Source organism: Zonotrichia albicollis, chromosome 18 (assembly GCF_047830755.1).
Source record: "Zonotrichia albicollis isolate bZonAlb1 chromosome 18, bZonAlb1.hap1, whole genome shotgun sequence".
In the NCBI taxonomy this organism is placed as follows: domain Eukaryota; kingdom Metazoa; phylum Chordata; class Aves; order Passeriformes; family Passerellidae; genus Zonotrichia; species Zonotrichia albicollis.
Window position 1 is genome coordinate 2224266 of NC_133836.1, and position 15050 is coordinate 2239315.

General features: G+C 48.8%; 2 protein-coding genes across 3 annotated transcripts; one reads left to right on the top strand and one right to left on the bottom strand.

The window, feature by feature from the left end:
• Position 1: 1 nt before the first annotated feature.
• On the top strand, positions 2-7098 carry RILPL2 (Rab interacting lysosomal protein like 2). Of its 2 annotated transcripts, XR_012583065.1 has the most exons (5): positions 2-1010; positions 1847-1998; positions 3794-3881; positions 4254-4364; positions 4838-4933. XR_012583065.1 is itself a non-coding variant. In XM_005491507.4 (4 exons), exons 1-4 carry the CDS (start codon positions 159-161, stop codon positions 4860-4862), a joined length of 1140 nt encoding a protein of 379 aa, XP_005491564.2. In that variant the 5' UTR covers positions 144-158; the 3' UTR covers positions 4863-7098. The 2 variants fall into 2 exon arrangements, 1 of the variants encoding a protein (XP_005491564.2); XM_005491507.4 differs by lacking the exon at positions 3794-3881 and having other exon boundaries at positions 144-1010; positions 4838-7098.
• Positions 6795-14847, bottom strand: KMT5A (lysine methyltransferase 5A). The gene is made up of 8 exons (XM_074554176.1): positions 14640-14847; positions 14237-14331; positions 12062-12218; positions 11052-11265; positions 10288-10372; positions 9881-9940; positions 9217-9407; positions 6795-8494 (listed from the first exon to the last, which is right to left on the bottom strand). Exons 1-8 carry the CDS (start codon positions 14830-14832, stop codon positions 8284-8286), a joined length of 1206 nt encoding a protein of 401 aa, XP_074410277.1. The 5' UTR covers positions 14833-14847; the 3' UTR covers positions 6795-8283.
• Between the last annotated feature and the right edge of the window lie 203 nt (positions 14848-15050).

The window sequence follows — 15050 nt, forward strand, 5'->3', positions numbered from 1 at the left end:
GTCTGGGGGGGAGAACACACAGGGACAGGCTCACGGCTGGGTCAGAACAACCTGGGCAAGAATCGCTTCCAAGCACCGCTGCACCGTGCTCATCCGAAAATCCCCCGGAGTGTGACACACGAAAATGAACCAGCCGTGTCGCTGTTGTTTGAGTGCACATGCCGGGACAGAGCCGTGTCCGGGAGCCGCATCCTCCCCCGGCCTACCCCGGCCTTGCCCCGCGCCCGGCCGAGGAGGCCCCTCAGCCCCGCTCCCGGCGGGGACGCGGCTCCCCCGGCGGGCAGGGGCCGATCCGCCGGCCCGGAGGAGCCGCAGCCGCTCCCGCCGGGGTCGATCTCAGCCGTTTCCCCGCTCCCGGAGCCCGCCAGTCCCCCCGCCCCGCTCCCCGAGCCGCCGAGGCGGACGTGGCGCTGCGGAAAGGCCGATGCGTTCACCCGCCTCGGTGCCGCTTCCGGGGCTGCCGGAGAGTCCCCCGTCCCTTACCGGCAGCGGAGTGCGGGCGGTGCCTCCTCAGGGGAAGGGGCAGGGCGGGAAGCGGCGCGGGGCCGCGGCCGCCGCCATGGGAGCGCCGGGGGCGGGAGGGGCCGCTCCGCCCGCGGCCTCGCCGGCAGCGCCGCCCGGCCCGGCTGGGAGGGAGGGAGCGCCGGGGTGCGGCGGGCATGGAGCGGGGCCGGGACGGGGAGGAGGAGCTGGAGGAGGAGGAGGAGGATGAGGATGAGGAGGATGGCGGCCCGGAGAGCGCTCTGGAGAAGAGCCCGTTCCAGCTGACGGCCGCGGATGTGTACGACATCTCCTCCGTGGTGGGCCGGGACCTGCTGCAGCTCCGCGCCGGGCCGCAGCTGCCCGCCGCCCGCGCCCGGCTGCAGTTCAGGATCGTCCGGGTGCTGGAGATGCTGGAGGCGCTGGTGAGCGAGAGCAGCGTGACCGAGGAGCAGCTGCGGCGGGAGCGGGACAGCCTCCGGCGGGAGCTCGAGCAGCTGCGGGCGGCGGCCCGAGGGAGCGACCCGCAGGTGGGTGCGGGACTCGGCCGGGCACACGGGACTCGGCCGGGGGACACGGGACACCGCTGGGGCACAAGGGACTCGGTCGGAGCACAAGGGACACGGTTGGGACACACGGGACACGGGCTCCTTCCCCAGCACGGGCACACCACGCGCGGGTCGCAGAGCGCACCCAGAACCACACCAGATGGACCGGCCGATACTTGTGGTCACTTTTGTGTCAGCAGGACGAGTCTCACAAAGTCACTTCCCGTCTTTGGCCATGAAAGCCTTGAAGCTCTTTCCTTTGGGGGTGGTTAGGATCGCAGTGCTGAGTGCGAGATTCCTCGCTCCAGTTTCACTGCACTGGCTGACCCAGCAAAGTTGGGTCAGTCACGCACAAAGTTCAGAGTACAAACCCACCGCGTTCAGCTCTTGCACAGCACGGGTCCCATAGAAACAACTGTATGCAAACACTGAGGCTTTGTTACCCCCTGTGAGGGAAATGGATGTCTTGATTACTTCAAACGGAATTTTGGTGTGGCATTAGATGGCTCAGCCTCACTCATCATCTGAGAACAATCTGATAAAAGCATCTTCTTGACAACTAAATTGCAAACTCTTTGGGACAGAGACTTTGCTTTTAACTGTGGTCAGAGCTTGTTACAGTTGTGGCCTGTACTTGGCTGGGGAACATAGTCACTAAGGGAATACAAAAATATGAAGCACTAGAATTAACTGCTTGGGAAAATAATAATCAGGATTGCGATGAATTCGTACCAATTTCATATTTATAAAATCCAGATATTTTACTGGTTGAATGCTGAGTTGAGAGGTTACAAGATCCACCCCTGTTTATCTTACAGTCCAGCCTCGGACCAGATCAAATGGTGATAGACCTCACAGACCCCAACCGGCCCCGGTTCACGTTACAGGAGCTCCGGGATGTATTGCAAGAGAGGAACCAGCTGAAAGCTCAGCTTCTGGTGGTGCAAGAGGAGCTACAGTGCTACAAGAGGTAAAGCTTGAAGTCAGCAGAGAGCTAATAACAAGTACTTCATGAAGCTTATCAGTTGAGAGTCTGGAAGGTTTGAGCCCCTAGGTCAGGATAGGCATTGTCCAGATATGCAAGTGACCCCTGTGCTCCCCAGAGCATACAAATGAACAAAGAAAAATGGGGGAACAATGAAGTCTCTATGCAACACGATTTGAAAACCCAACTCCCTTTTCCTCTGCACAGTTCTCAGCCCATTTCCATCATTGTCCCACACTCAGCCTACACAGAGTTACTCCCACTCCACATCCAGGCTGGGTTCTCGTGCACAGGAATTCATCTGTGCAGTCACAGCAGCTGCACACACAGTGTCTAAAGCCACTCTACATACCAAAGAGCACGGGGGGTTTCCAGCTCAGCTTCAGTCAGACTTTCCTTCCTCCTGCAGCACAACGCTGGTTGATCTCCGGTCCTTCACTCCCACGGGGGTGAGGCACTGATCTAGAAACAGAATATTGAGCTCTTTCATCATTCATGATAAGCTGTGGGGTTTTTAAGACTGCCAACAGAGGGTTGTGTAAGGCCCTTGAACTGTGCAGAGCAAGTGATTTCAGAGAAGGGTTTGGTCTTTCCTGAAGGGAGAGTCAGTGTGAGTCAAAGAGTGGGATGTGGGGAGGGTCTTGATCTCGGTGCTACAAATTCATTCACTCCAAAGGCTCTCCTTCCCAACCTCTGCCCCCTCTCATCAGGTTGGATTATGAACTCTTTGGGCCAGGAAATTTCGTCTTAATCTAGATACAAACTGTATGAGCACATTAGATTTCAGTTGGGATATCTCAGCAGCACCCTGCTGGACACAGCGAGCCCGCCCTTTGCCTTGTCTGTAACAGGCAGGTTAAGCCAAGAAGTTACACTGAAATCCAAGAATTTACAAACTGCCTGGCAGCACTGCCCCAGCTCAGCTGGCTGCTTTGCAATGCAATGGCTTCTTGCTTTGATTTCCCAGCTGTTACACAGTTTAGTACAGGCCAAGTTAAAAATGTAACAGTGGGAATGTTTTCAGGTTTTTAGTGATCTGAGTCACAGTGCTGTGCACCAGGAACAGGGCAGGGCTGCTTTTCAGGTCGAGTAATTTGTGAGGTTATCTCCTCATACAGTGTTACAGCTTAAGCCAAAACCCATTTTCCCTCTAAACAGTCACATAAAATCCTAATTGTAATTGTAGTAAAGAGTAATTGTGCAGGAGAAGAGGATAAATCTATGTTCTAAAAGGCCTTGTACACAGTGGAAATAAGCTCTGCATAACACAAGGTAACAAACATCTCAGAGACTGGCTCAAAGTGACTGGTGCTGTTTGGAGGCTGCATTTTTCATCATGATTTCTGGGTAGAAGTTACCATGCAGATGTTAGAGCTCTGCAGTGTCACCAACAGCTTATTGTCTCATTTATCCAAGAGGAGAGTCTGCCTCAGAATCACCCCGTGCCTGGTGTCACACCAGTTTTTAACTGCTTTGTGTTTTTATTTCTGAATCCAGTTGAGTGTTGCTTGGCCACTCTTCGCCTGCAGCTACTGCATCCCAGGCTGTGATCCACTGAGCTCTCCAAATGACTGAGGTCAGCTCAGGACATGCTGTGAAAACACTGAGTGTGCAGGCTGGGAAAATCTCACCCTGTTCCAGGCAGGGAAAACACCCTTTGGTCAAAGCGAAACTGCTGCCTGGAGTAGGCGGTCACAGCTCCTGCAGTGCAGAAACACCAAAGTGAGATGGCAAAACAAAACCTAGAGCTGAGGCAAAGCCTTTCTTCTCTCCTGTGTAGGGTGGAAAGAGGAACCTGCCTTGCAGGGGAGCTGGGAACCTCCCATCTGTTGCCAGGCCTGGTGTGAGCCTGGGTGGCTGCGCTGGAGGTACCACACATCCACCCCTGCAGAAATTCACCATTTGTGTCAGCACGCTCCTCTCACCCTTGGACTTCTGCACAAATCCAAGTGTGATTACACTTCCCTTTCACCCCCATTATGATTTGCCATTTTTTCTCTGTGGAGTTACTTTTTTAGTGTTCTCATTAAAGCATAACCCTGGCACCATTACATTGCTGTATTTAGGGACAATAATTCATTATTTTCAGTTCAGTACAAGGAAGAGGCTGGGCTGCCCTCCCTGTCCTGTGAACACTCATTCACCCATGTCCAGTGAGAGGTCCAACTCATGCACTGTCACACTCTGCACAAAAAATAAACAAACGCACAAAAAATAAATTAAACCATTTCTTTTCCCAGTGGGATCATCTCACAGAAAAGGGACCAAACTGAAGAACTGGAAAAAGCAGCCAGTGGCAGCAGTGCTGGCACCAGAAAGGACAGTGAAGAGAAGACAATCATCAAACGGTTGTAAGTTTGTCTGCAGCTTTTGGGGCAGAATTTGTGAGAATATGGCCCACTCCTTACAAGTGAATCCAGGGGTGGATGCTGAACTTTAGCCTAGTTGGCTGGATATTGTTTTCTGCTCTCCATGTAAAGTTAAAAACCTGATAAAGCAATCTCTTCCTGGGGAAAAAGCACTGCACAGGAAAGCCACCTCCACCCAGGCAAGCAGGGAGTCACTTTTTTTCCTAGGAAAAACAAGATTCCTGAGCAAAATGATTCAATACTTGCCTCCCCTGCCAGCCCCTCAGGGCTGTGCTGTGGGAGCAGCCCAGCTGGCCCCAGGCTTTGCTTACATTGTACACAAAACCCACAAGCTCAGGGTCTGTCCCTAAAGTCCCCCAAAATAGCACGGTGACAGGGCCAGCCCCCTGCCTGTTCCTTGTGTTCCAGTTCTACATTATTGTTTTCTTTCTGCTATTGATTTCTCTCTTTTTTAGGTTTTCTTTTAAACATGGAAAATGAGCATCCTCAAGGACTTTGCTGCTGGTGAGAATGGCACTGCTGAGCCTCAGAGGCGTTGGGAAAGACAATGATTGGAAACAGCAGCATCACTCCTACTGTAGAGAATGAGCAATCTCATTAAAATCACGTTGTATAATATTCTTTCAGAATAATTTTACTCTGCTTTTTCAGAAACTGTTTGAAACAGACACTTTTTGTATTTCTTACTTTCAGACGTTATCCACATGTAGAAAATAAAACGTTTGTATAAAGTTGGGATTTATTCTTACTCAAAGAGCCTGTGATGATCTGTACTACAGCATACTTATCCTGTCCAGCTATCAAAACATTCAGCCCAAATGATTTTGTAAGAGGAAGATAATAGAGACCTGCCATTCACAAGTGGTTGTTTGGGGGTGAGATGAACAGTGAAGGAAAGCACAGCAAAGCAAGAAAAGCTGCTGCAATTGGGCTCTGCCCACATGAAAGGCTGAGGTGCAGGAACAGATGCACCAAACATTTCATTTCTGACAGCTGAAGGTCTCCTGTGGTAGAGAGTTGTGTTTTGCATAAGCTCTGTTCTTTCAATCACCTGCCACAAGCTGTGTATTGGCCCCAGTAATGAGATTTAGCACCAGTGGAAGCATATAGGGCAAACAGAGGAGTGGGGAAAGAAGCTTGAAAGACACCAATTAGGTTCTCCATTTAGAAAGGTAGAATATCCAGAGCACAAGTCTGAACAGACATAAAAGAAGCAGTGACAGGTATCAAACTGTGATCTTACTCTCTTCAGAAATAAAAGCAGCCTCTGAAGTCTTTTGATTCCCTCTCCTGCTCTGGCAGCATGAAGGATGTAGGGCACTTCACACATTGCTCAGTGGCAGGTGTGGATGTGGCTGAGCACAAGGCAGAGCTGCAGCCTCCCTCGGGTCAGGAACAACTCTGTTAGCAAGGCCACAGCACAGCTGCTTCAGCCAGGGCACAGAGCCACTGCAGTCCTTCTGCCATCTTCCAAACATCAATAAGCCCTGGCCATGCCCTCGTTGTGTATTTTCTAGAGCATGGCAGCAGGGAAGGCAGTCACTGCACGGCCTGAGCAGAGGATTTGTGCACAGAAAAATGAAACAAAAACAATCAATGAGCAACAGCCAGGATGCACCTCTGAGCTGGAGACGGATGCTGACATGTGATCTGAATTCCATCCTCTTCCATGGTTTATCCAGAGATGTATTTTCCAATCTCCTTCAAAAAAAGCAGTTTAGCTCCCAACCCAAGGGTGTCTTTCCCTGTGACACTTTGTTAGAAGATGAAGCCTTTCTGTGAGGCACAGAGATAAACACCCAAATGTCACATTCCTGTGAGAAGTACACGGAGATAGATCTCTAGATCTCTGTATGTGTTCCTAGAAAAGTAAAGGATACAGATGCAGTGCAACATGAGCTTTATTTCCATCCTCCAACGCAGTGCTACTCAATTACCAGTTAAGCTTTCAGAGAAGACATTTTCTTTTTGTGTAAAACAAGGGAGATCTTTCCCCTTTCTTGTTTACAAAAGTGATGCTGAAGTACAGAGGTTTTAAGCTATTCAACCTGATAGAGAACACGTAGATGTTTAAATAAAATTAGAAAAATTTATTCCAATTTTGACTTAAGGGAAGTGCTCTAGTTTAACAGGACACTGTACACATTGCTGAGGTCTCTGTTACTGAGACCAGAGAAAAATCAGTGCCAACTCAGACAAGTTGGCCAACAAGGCTTACCTGAAACTCAGTACATGTAATGGAACAGGTCTCCAGTTAATTCTTCAGAAATGGGAAAATTCCCAGGCTTGCTCTGACGAGTTTGCCTTGTGTGAAGCAGTAAATAATATAAAGCATTTAATAGCTAATGATTTTCACAGCTTTCTTTCAAAATGCTCATAAAACTGCAATGGAGACAGGTAGTATAGCAGCCGTTTCATCAATAATAAATATATTCTTTATTTTACAGAGACATTGTCTTCAAGTTTTTAATTTAAAAAATACATCACTAAGCCACCTCTCTTGCTGCTGGAGCACACAACCAGGATGTTGTTGCTATCTGACCTATCACATAGGCAAGCATAAGATTGTCTAGAGGGCATTCAGCTGGAACAGCAGCAGCCTTCAAGACATGAGGAACAGAAGACTTTAACAGAGCCACAGATCCCTTGCTGACATCTTCCAGCAGCAAGCGTGGCTGATGGCTCACAGCCATTTTCATCTACACACATGCCAAGCCTGCCTTGGCAAAAATTCCAACTGGTAAGAATTCCTCTTTAACATAAAGGACCTGCATTGTATTGCCTGCCTATATCCCAGATTTGGCTCTCCAACAGAAACATCCAAACATCCACGAGATGCCAAGAGCTCGACTCCCATGAGAGACAGTGGGACCAGACTGTGCTGGACAGACCTACAGGACCAGGCAATAAGGAATCTGCTTTCTTCACTGCATGAACTCCATCACTACAGTTTGAAGCTGCATATGAAGATGACTCCTATTTTTGGAACCACTATGCTCTACTTCAAGCATTCACAGTAAATAAATAGCTTCTGATGTGGCTAATTAGCATAGGAAGGTAATATAAAAAACTTTTGGAGAGAGTTTTTACTTCTTTAAAATCCTCTGGGAGACACCTCCAAGAATCAGCCATCGACTATAAAAAAGGTACCTTTTCAAAGTTTAGAAAATAAGTAAATGTCAAACATTAATCCTCACTGTGAAGTTCTATCTCCACAGCTGTAATCAGTATCAACCCAGTCTATCAAATTTTATCCTCATTTGGCTGGGAAGAATTTCTCCAAAGGAAGCAGTCAATCTGACCATCCTTTTCCCTCAGTGCCAGTGCATTTGAAGTTCATTGCCAACAGAATGTATGACACAGGAGAAACTGGATTCCTACCACAAATTATTTGAGAATGACAGTAGCATCCATCTCAGAGAGGCCTGCCAGCACTGGGCTGTGAAAAGCAGTCTGACAGGCAGTCAAGCCACTGGATGACCAAGTCAGAGTACAGCAGTACTTCTGTCATAAAGCCAAGCTCAGCACCCCAAAGTGGGGTGTGAGATTTCCTTGCAAAAGCAGAAGCACAACCCCAGTGGTTAAATTTCTGTGCAAGTCTTTCACTGCTCAAGTGGCACCGGTCACTACTATGCAGAAGCATTCGAATTGTAAGAAGGGTTTTCCTTTTATGATATAGAAGTTTTGGGAATCTAAGATCAATTATTCAAGCCTGCCTGGAAAACTGTAATAGGTATTTAAATACTGCAAAGCAAAAAGGCAGTTTTTAAGGAGCTTGGAAGACCATAAGCCATCCACTAAAAAAGCTGAGGGAAGTGAGGGCAGAAAAAAAAAAAAAATGCACTGACTCCTTGTAGAACACTCAGTCCAAAAATAAAAACCCCAAAACAAGGAAGATGAGTTAGTGTTTCAGCCACGGGTGAGCTTCAATGGAAGCTTTGCTTCTGTCTCCATAGTCGTACAAGAGTTCTTCACCTGCCTTAATGTCCCTGGAGGCGATGAGGATGAGATGAGGCACGCCATCGATGTCGTGCAGCTTGGTCTGGCAATTGCCACACTTGCTGTGATTAATGAGCCTTCCCAGACGATTCGTTTCTTTCGTAGCATCGACACTGAAAGAGCAAGAACAGAACGTGGGATTGCGCCTGGGACTGGGGCAGCTTGTGGGCAAAGCCCTAAGTGCAAATCACACTAAGAAGGAGGAGAGTCTTGAAAAATTAAGGAGAAACAGAATGTTATCATGTTACATTGTAGAACAAATATGATTAAATAGGCAGCCATAATATGGCAAGGTAGGGAAACAAACAATTCTGGGAGATTTTTAAGTAAGTACAAAACCCAGAAAATGAAATCTTTGGACTGTTCGAGCTGCCTGTTTCCAGGAATAGCAGAATCCAGATGTGAAAAAAAATTATAAAGTTTAGACTGAAGTGGGTGTCAGAGACTAGAGCAACAAGGACACCAAGTCAAAGTTGAAAGAAATGTTTCTCTTCCAGGAAGTCTGTCCATCCTGCTTTCCAGACCAACTCCTCACAACTCAGATAAAGGAGTCCATTTTACAAGAAGATGAATTTAGGCAGAACACCACTGCAGAACTCCAAGCCTCATCCAAGCAGAGCAACTCTCCCCATAGCTTGTGCTGTACTTCAAAGAAGAGGGATTTGAGTCAACTGCCATTCCTCATAGCCCACATGTATAGGGGGCTCTCACACCATGGATCAGTGCTCCAGAAGATTTCATAATTCACAGTTCCCATTAAAACAAAAAATTTTCATGAAAACAAGGAAAGAATTAGCAGCATTCAAAGCCTCTAGCAATAGAAACTTGAGCTTACCAGTAGGTTTTGCTGAGGTACTGGAAATAGTACATGTAGCAGCCTGTGGATGGGTCTTGAGCATACACAGCCTCTCGTTTCTTGGCATCAGTGATCTCGATGAGATCCCCGTGATACTCAACCACAAATTCTCCTCGATTAAAATGTTTAGTTGCAATTACTCCTCTCCCTTTGCCATCAATATAATCAATCTGTTGAGTTGAAAAGAAAATACTTTCTCATTTCCCAGCTGATTTACATCATTGCAGATATGCTGATTACTAGGAAATGATTTGTCATTAAAAAACTGCTGCAAAAGGGAATTTGTGTGTGCTGCAGACAAAGCTGTAGAGGCACAGTGCATGGCACTGTGGAAGAAATGCAGGATGAGTTTGGGACACACTCTGAGTTACTGGGTAGCTGGACACAAAGTCTTCCAATCAAAGAACTTAGGAGTGCATTTCTGTAAAGACTTTAAAGCCCCCTCAGTATTTATAGCTGAGGCTTCACAGATATATCCTTCAAAGACCAACAAAATGAAGGATTGTGTGTTCCAGTTTTCCTGCATTTTCAGAGAATTGCAGGGTCCTGAGACTGAGTTCTGCTACTGTCTGTTTAAACAGATTAACATCAAAATACTGTATAATAAACAGTACATGACTACTTAGGTTGGCACTGCAGTTACCTTCATTCCTTCTTCCTTCCCACTTGTAATCAGCTCATCTATTTTCCTCCTTTCCTCAGTCTGCAGAATAAACAAGAACAAACAAAACCACAATATTGTTGATAGCTTTTGTAGCTTCTTCTAGAGCTGGAAGGAAATTACCCACCAATGACACCCATTGTTCCAAACCATCTCATATTTCCAGCAAACTGAACAGCAGAAAGATTTCTGCCCCCCACCAAGTACATAAACAGCTAGATTCTGTTCTAAACTGGACCAGCATTTCCAAATTTTAAGCATGTTGATAACATTACTTCAAGTACACAACTTTATTTGCATTTGGAATGGAAACCATAGTTACACATTTCCCCAAATTGTCAGCTAATCAGACACGTTATAAGTAATGTCATTTTAACAAGACGCACTACCTCCAATTCAGATTTGCTTTTCCTGGAACTTCTTCTAACAGGGTAATAATCTGTTACTTTTCGGTTTGGTGTTCTTCCTTGTGTTCTAAGGAGGAAGAAAGAGAGAACACACACACACATTTCAGACTGTTTGTTAAGTTATACTGTTAGAGCAAAGGTATGTGCAAGAATGTTTTATTTGAGCTTGGTAAATTGAAAGGTGATCAATATGAATCAGTGCTTTTTATCAGTACTCTCAGCTTCAAGCCACAGCTGCATCCCTTTTCTTCCCCACACTAATTCCATTGCTCCAGTACTAATTCTTGAACAATACAAGTGAGATGTCGTTAGAAATCAACTGAAGGTCACATTACAAGTCTGGGGCCCCCTGCGTGCCTTGCCAGAAGGCACTCGAAAATTTAGGTCATGAAAACTGCTTGGCAAGGAATTCATTAATGTTAGGTCACATTACTCTGATACCAGGAGAAAGGGTATGGGCTCAGCCAGGAAGCCTCCAACTGTTCTGTTTCTGACAAGATACATTCCCATTTGTCCACAGGAAAGTAGGTCTTAATGGCTCATTAATTTCTTTTTTTTCCACAGGTGACCAGCAAATGCTTCACTTCTGATAGAACAACAGACCATTAATAGGAGCATTAACCTTGCTTTGAAGACAAACAAGTCCTCTGCAAAACAGGTACTTAGATGGTGTTTTAGGGTTTTTAAAACATGATATTCTTGAGAAAGCAAAGAGCTGTCCTTTCACAATTCCACAAATCACTTACTTTTTCCTCGATCCTCGTTTTGCTTTAACCATCTTCTTCTGAGCCGGCTTTGCATTGGCCTCCTCGGCACAGTCTGCAGGCAGGGGAGTCCTCTGGCTTTCCACAGTTTCTTGGTTTTGATCAGAGGGCACTGAAGGATTGCACACACCTTCCTTATCCTTCTGCTCTTCTGGTTTCACAGCACCTTCAACTATTTTGCCACTATTCTTTTTTCCTGGTGACAAGGAAATAGAGTAAGGCTCTGAACTTAGGGCCAACTACACCCGAGTGCTTTAAATGAATTCCAGGGCTTCAGAGCTCTGTCAGATGAGAGAAAGGACAGCAGTGACCCTGCAGTGCTGGGCTCAGCAGCTGCAGATGTTGGTGCCAAGTGGCCAATGCCACCCAGGATAAATCCATGGGAGCTAAAGAGCAGCACTGACTCCCCACAACCAACATTTATTTGTTTCTTGCATCCTACCCCAATACAACCACATCCTCCTCAGACAACTGACTCAGAGGGAGGTGAGAGTGGTTTAAAGCTCCATAACGTTTTTATGTGGAGTAAATAATCAGGTTTAACAGTCCCATCTGCTGAGACAGATGTTTCAGGCTCACTGGAGAAAAGAAGCACAGCTGCAAGGCCTCAGCAGTGGGACAAGCTAAAGCCACCTTCACTTCCTTGTCAAAAAGCTGGGGAGCCAAATCAGGAACTAAAGGCCCCACGTTTCCAGAAAGCCTGACAGTCCCTGCATCAAATGGGACTGAGAACACCTGCTTGTAAAAGTGTTTGCATCAAAGTGCTTTGACAAATGACCAAGGCTGTTAAATGCACCTTTAAACACAGCCAGATGGGATTTCTTCCCCTTCATAAACTCACAGAACATTCCCATTTCTAATCACTGTGAACCTGGCACTCAGCATCCACAATGTGGGCTCCTCCTCACTGCTTTTATTCCTTGATGAGAATGTCAGAATTGTGGGCAGTGGGAGCACATGCACGAGAGAAGCAATCCCAAGCTCAATCTTACCAGCTCCTTTCCTGTAGGTTTCCTTTAGTGTCTTGCCCTGACATTTCACCTCGTGATACATGACCGAGTTCTCCTCTTGAAGCGGGGGGCGAGCACCAGGAGCTTTGTTGGGATTCAGGTAGCTGTAGATTTTGGATTGACCAATAAACACATTCTCCTAAAACAGACCCACACAAACAATCAGTTCAGCACAGAGATCCCAGGAACCTCAAGCTGGCACCCACAAGTCTGCAGCAAGCAGGGCTGACAGGTTACTGTGCTGCTGGAATTACACTGTTTGGAGCATCACCCTCACCGAGGTTGTGATTTTTAAGTGAAAACATAACAGTGTTGAGCACTCCGAGAACTTAACTAATAAAATGTGGCAGGATGGGGTAGTCAGAGCTAACTCCAGCCTCCACCCTTGTGCTTCACAGTATGAACTTGGTGCTAAAAAAAAACCCAAGCCTGAGCTCCTGGGGAGGAAGGCAGCCTCAAAGAGCACAAGCCAAAAAAAATATGAATAGTGCAGCAAAAACTGCCCAGGCCCAGTACAGAGCTCTCAGCCAGAGAGGTTTGAGCTACCCAGCAACTCTCAGGAGGTGTCAAATGTTGTTGCAGCAAATTATATGCTCAACTGAGCAGCACAGGAATCAGTTTTACAGCCTGCCTTGAGTGACACCTCTCAGCAAAGCATGGGAGACAAACAGTGCAATATTTTATCCATTATATGACATAAAAATAAAGTGTAAATGTTGTTTATGGCAAAAAGGGCCATTAAAGAGTCTATGCAAAGCCCAGTCAGGAAAATGGCAAAACCTTCTGGCATGGCCAGACACCACAGAGCCCGGGGTTCGTTCCCTGGCTGAGGCCCCAAGATGCCAACAGGGAGCAGTGTCAAATTTAGCAAAGATTAGTGGAGTCCTGTCACCTTTGCTTTCACAGCCTCCTGCCACCTGGCTGTGCTTCCCCGTGCAGGGCATGTCAGGCACATTCCAACCCTGAAATCTCAGTGTCTGGACAAACAGATGCAGCTTGGGCAGAATGAGTTTTTCTTGGCTGTAGTTTGACTCAACCAAAAGCAATTTTCAGACATTGCATGCCAGTTAAAACAACAAAAATATGCATCCATTTTCGTAGAAAAGCAAGGAACAAAGGGTCCCAATAGTTAAAAAAAGATAGCTCAAATATAGCTGACTAAACAAATACCTCAGCATTTCAGTCACAGACACTGAAAAAGTAAACAAAGTAGACAATAGAACAGATAATTTTAATAATTAACGTGGTCATGAATAACAAACTTCCTATGTACATAATTCACAAAAAAACAGACCAGTTAAAGGCTCAAATCTTACTCCACAAATAAACTACTAAAGACTGAGATTACGATGGAACAGCCCCAGAAAAAGCAAATCAGACAGACACTCCCTGACCTCCAATATTTCTGAAAGGCCCATGAAAGGCAAAACTTGCTTATTAAAAACCCAGGGCTTCAAAGCATGAAACACAATGAAAACACTCCGTTTTAACAAATATAAGCAATGAACCCTGAGCTTCAAAGTCCTCCAGATTTAGCAAGAAGTTTAAATACGGGCATTTTGGGAGAAAGCCCAAAGCAGTGAACTGCAGTCCACCTGCCAGCTGAGCCTTCAGGCTTTGAATACACCACGAACAGGAAACGAAGAACTCTTTTTCCAGCACAGCTTCCTCCCTTCATTCCCAGCTCCCTGCCTGCTGCGCTCTTGGCGCAGCCGAGGTGCCGCTGCCACGTCTTTGTCTGTGCCAGGCTTGAGAGCCCGGAGAGCTGAGATTTTCTCAGCGCAGCAAAACACACGAAAGGCTGGCTGCAGAGGGGCTCCGGGATTTAATGCAATAGCCACAACTATTCCCATTGGGAGTTAAAGGCAAAGAGACAGCTCCGGCCAGCTGCCTGTGACAGAACTACAGGACGGGGAAGATGGCACGGAGGGAATGCCGAGCTTAGTGCCTGTCTGCGGAAGGGCACAGGGAAACACGGCAAGAGTCCGACTGTACTTAAAGTTAAGCGATTTCTGAATGATTGGAGTGGCTCCCGAAGGGCCGGGCCCCGCGGCTCCCCGGGACAGCCCGCACACCGGCTCGCCCGTACCGGGGGGAAGCGGAGGGCACGGCAGACCCCGGGAGCCGCCCGCCCGCCCAGGCCCGGGCACTGCTTACCCCGCCGGCCCGGGGGCGGCTCGGGCCCTTCCTCTCGGCGCTCTCGGGGCTTGCCTTCTCCACGCCGCCCGCCCTGGTCTTGGGCATGTTCCTCCCTAGGAGCAACGGGGGAAGATCGGCGCCTGAGCCATGTCCGGCGCTGCCGCCCGCGGTCATCGCCCGGCCGCCGCGGCCTGCGCCATGTTTAAAGGGCTGGATGCGGCAGGGCGAGCCGCGGCGGCCCAGCCCCTTCCCGGCGAGCTGCGCACACCGCGCGGGGGAGGAGTCCCGCCGGCCCCGGCTCCCCGCACCTCCCAGGAGGAGCTTCCGCGCCGCGGAGATGCCCCGCGCCGAGCGGGCCCAGCCCCGCCGGCCCCGCCGCGCCCCGGCCCCGCTCCGCTCGTGCCCGCTCCGCCCCGCGCACCTCCGGCCATGGCGGCGGCAGCGGCCGCCCCGCGCCCCGGAGCCCCCGCGCCGGGCGGCCCCGACTGTCCCCGCGGAGTCCCCGGCGACGCCAACCGCTCCGCAGGGAGACGCCGCGTTACCCTTGGCAACCCCATTGGTTTAACCTCCTGCCAATCAGCGCGCTCAGGCCTCTGATTGGCGCGAGCCGCCATTACCCGCCCTCCCCCTGTCACACCGCGCTGACCGCGGCTCCCGGGAACAGGGTTTAAATGTGCGTTCGCTGGACGCTGATTGGTCCGTGCCGAGGGCAGGCGCGCTCTGATTGGCGGCCCGGCAGTGAACGCCCCTCCCCCGGCCGGGCCGCGCCACGTGGGTGGGAGCGCGCGGCGGCGGCAGCGGGACCCTCGGGCCGCGCGAGCCCGCGGAGCGC

What these genes read in the sequence shown, in the direction of transcription:
- RILPL2 (XM_005491507.4), top strand. Translation starts at nt 159, where the DNA reads ATGCCGGGACAGAGCCGTGTCCGGGAGCCGCATCCTCCCCCGGCCTAC. An exon ending in GAGCTACAGTGCTACAAGAG is followed by an intron (nt 1,999 to 4,253) that starts GTAAAGCTTGAA and finishes TTCTTTTCCCAG; the next exon opens with TGGGATCATCTCACAGAAAA. An exon ending in AAGACAATCATCAAACGGTT is followed by an intron (nt 4,365 to 4,837) that starts GTAAGTTTGTCT and finishes TCTCTTTTTTAG; the next exon opens with GTTTTCTTTTAAACATGGAA.
- KMT5A (XM_074554176.1), bottom strand. Translation starts at nt 14,832, where the DNA reads ATGGCGGCTCGCGCCAATCAGAGGCCTGAGCGCGCTGATTGGCAGGAG. An exon ending in AAACGAGGATCGAGGAAAAA is followed by an intron (nt 10,373 to 11,051) that starts GTAAGTGATTTG and finishes CTTCCTCCTTAG; the next exon opens with AACACAAGGAAGAACACCAA. An exon ending in GGAAGGAAGAAGGAATGAAG is followed by an intron (nt 9,408 to 9,880) that starts GTAACTGCAGTG and finishes TCAACTCAACAG; the next exon opens with ATTGATTATATTGATGGCAA.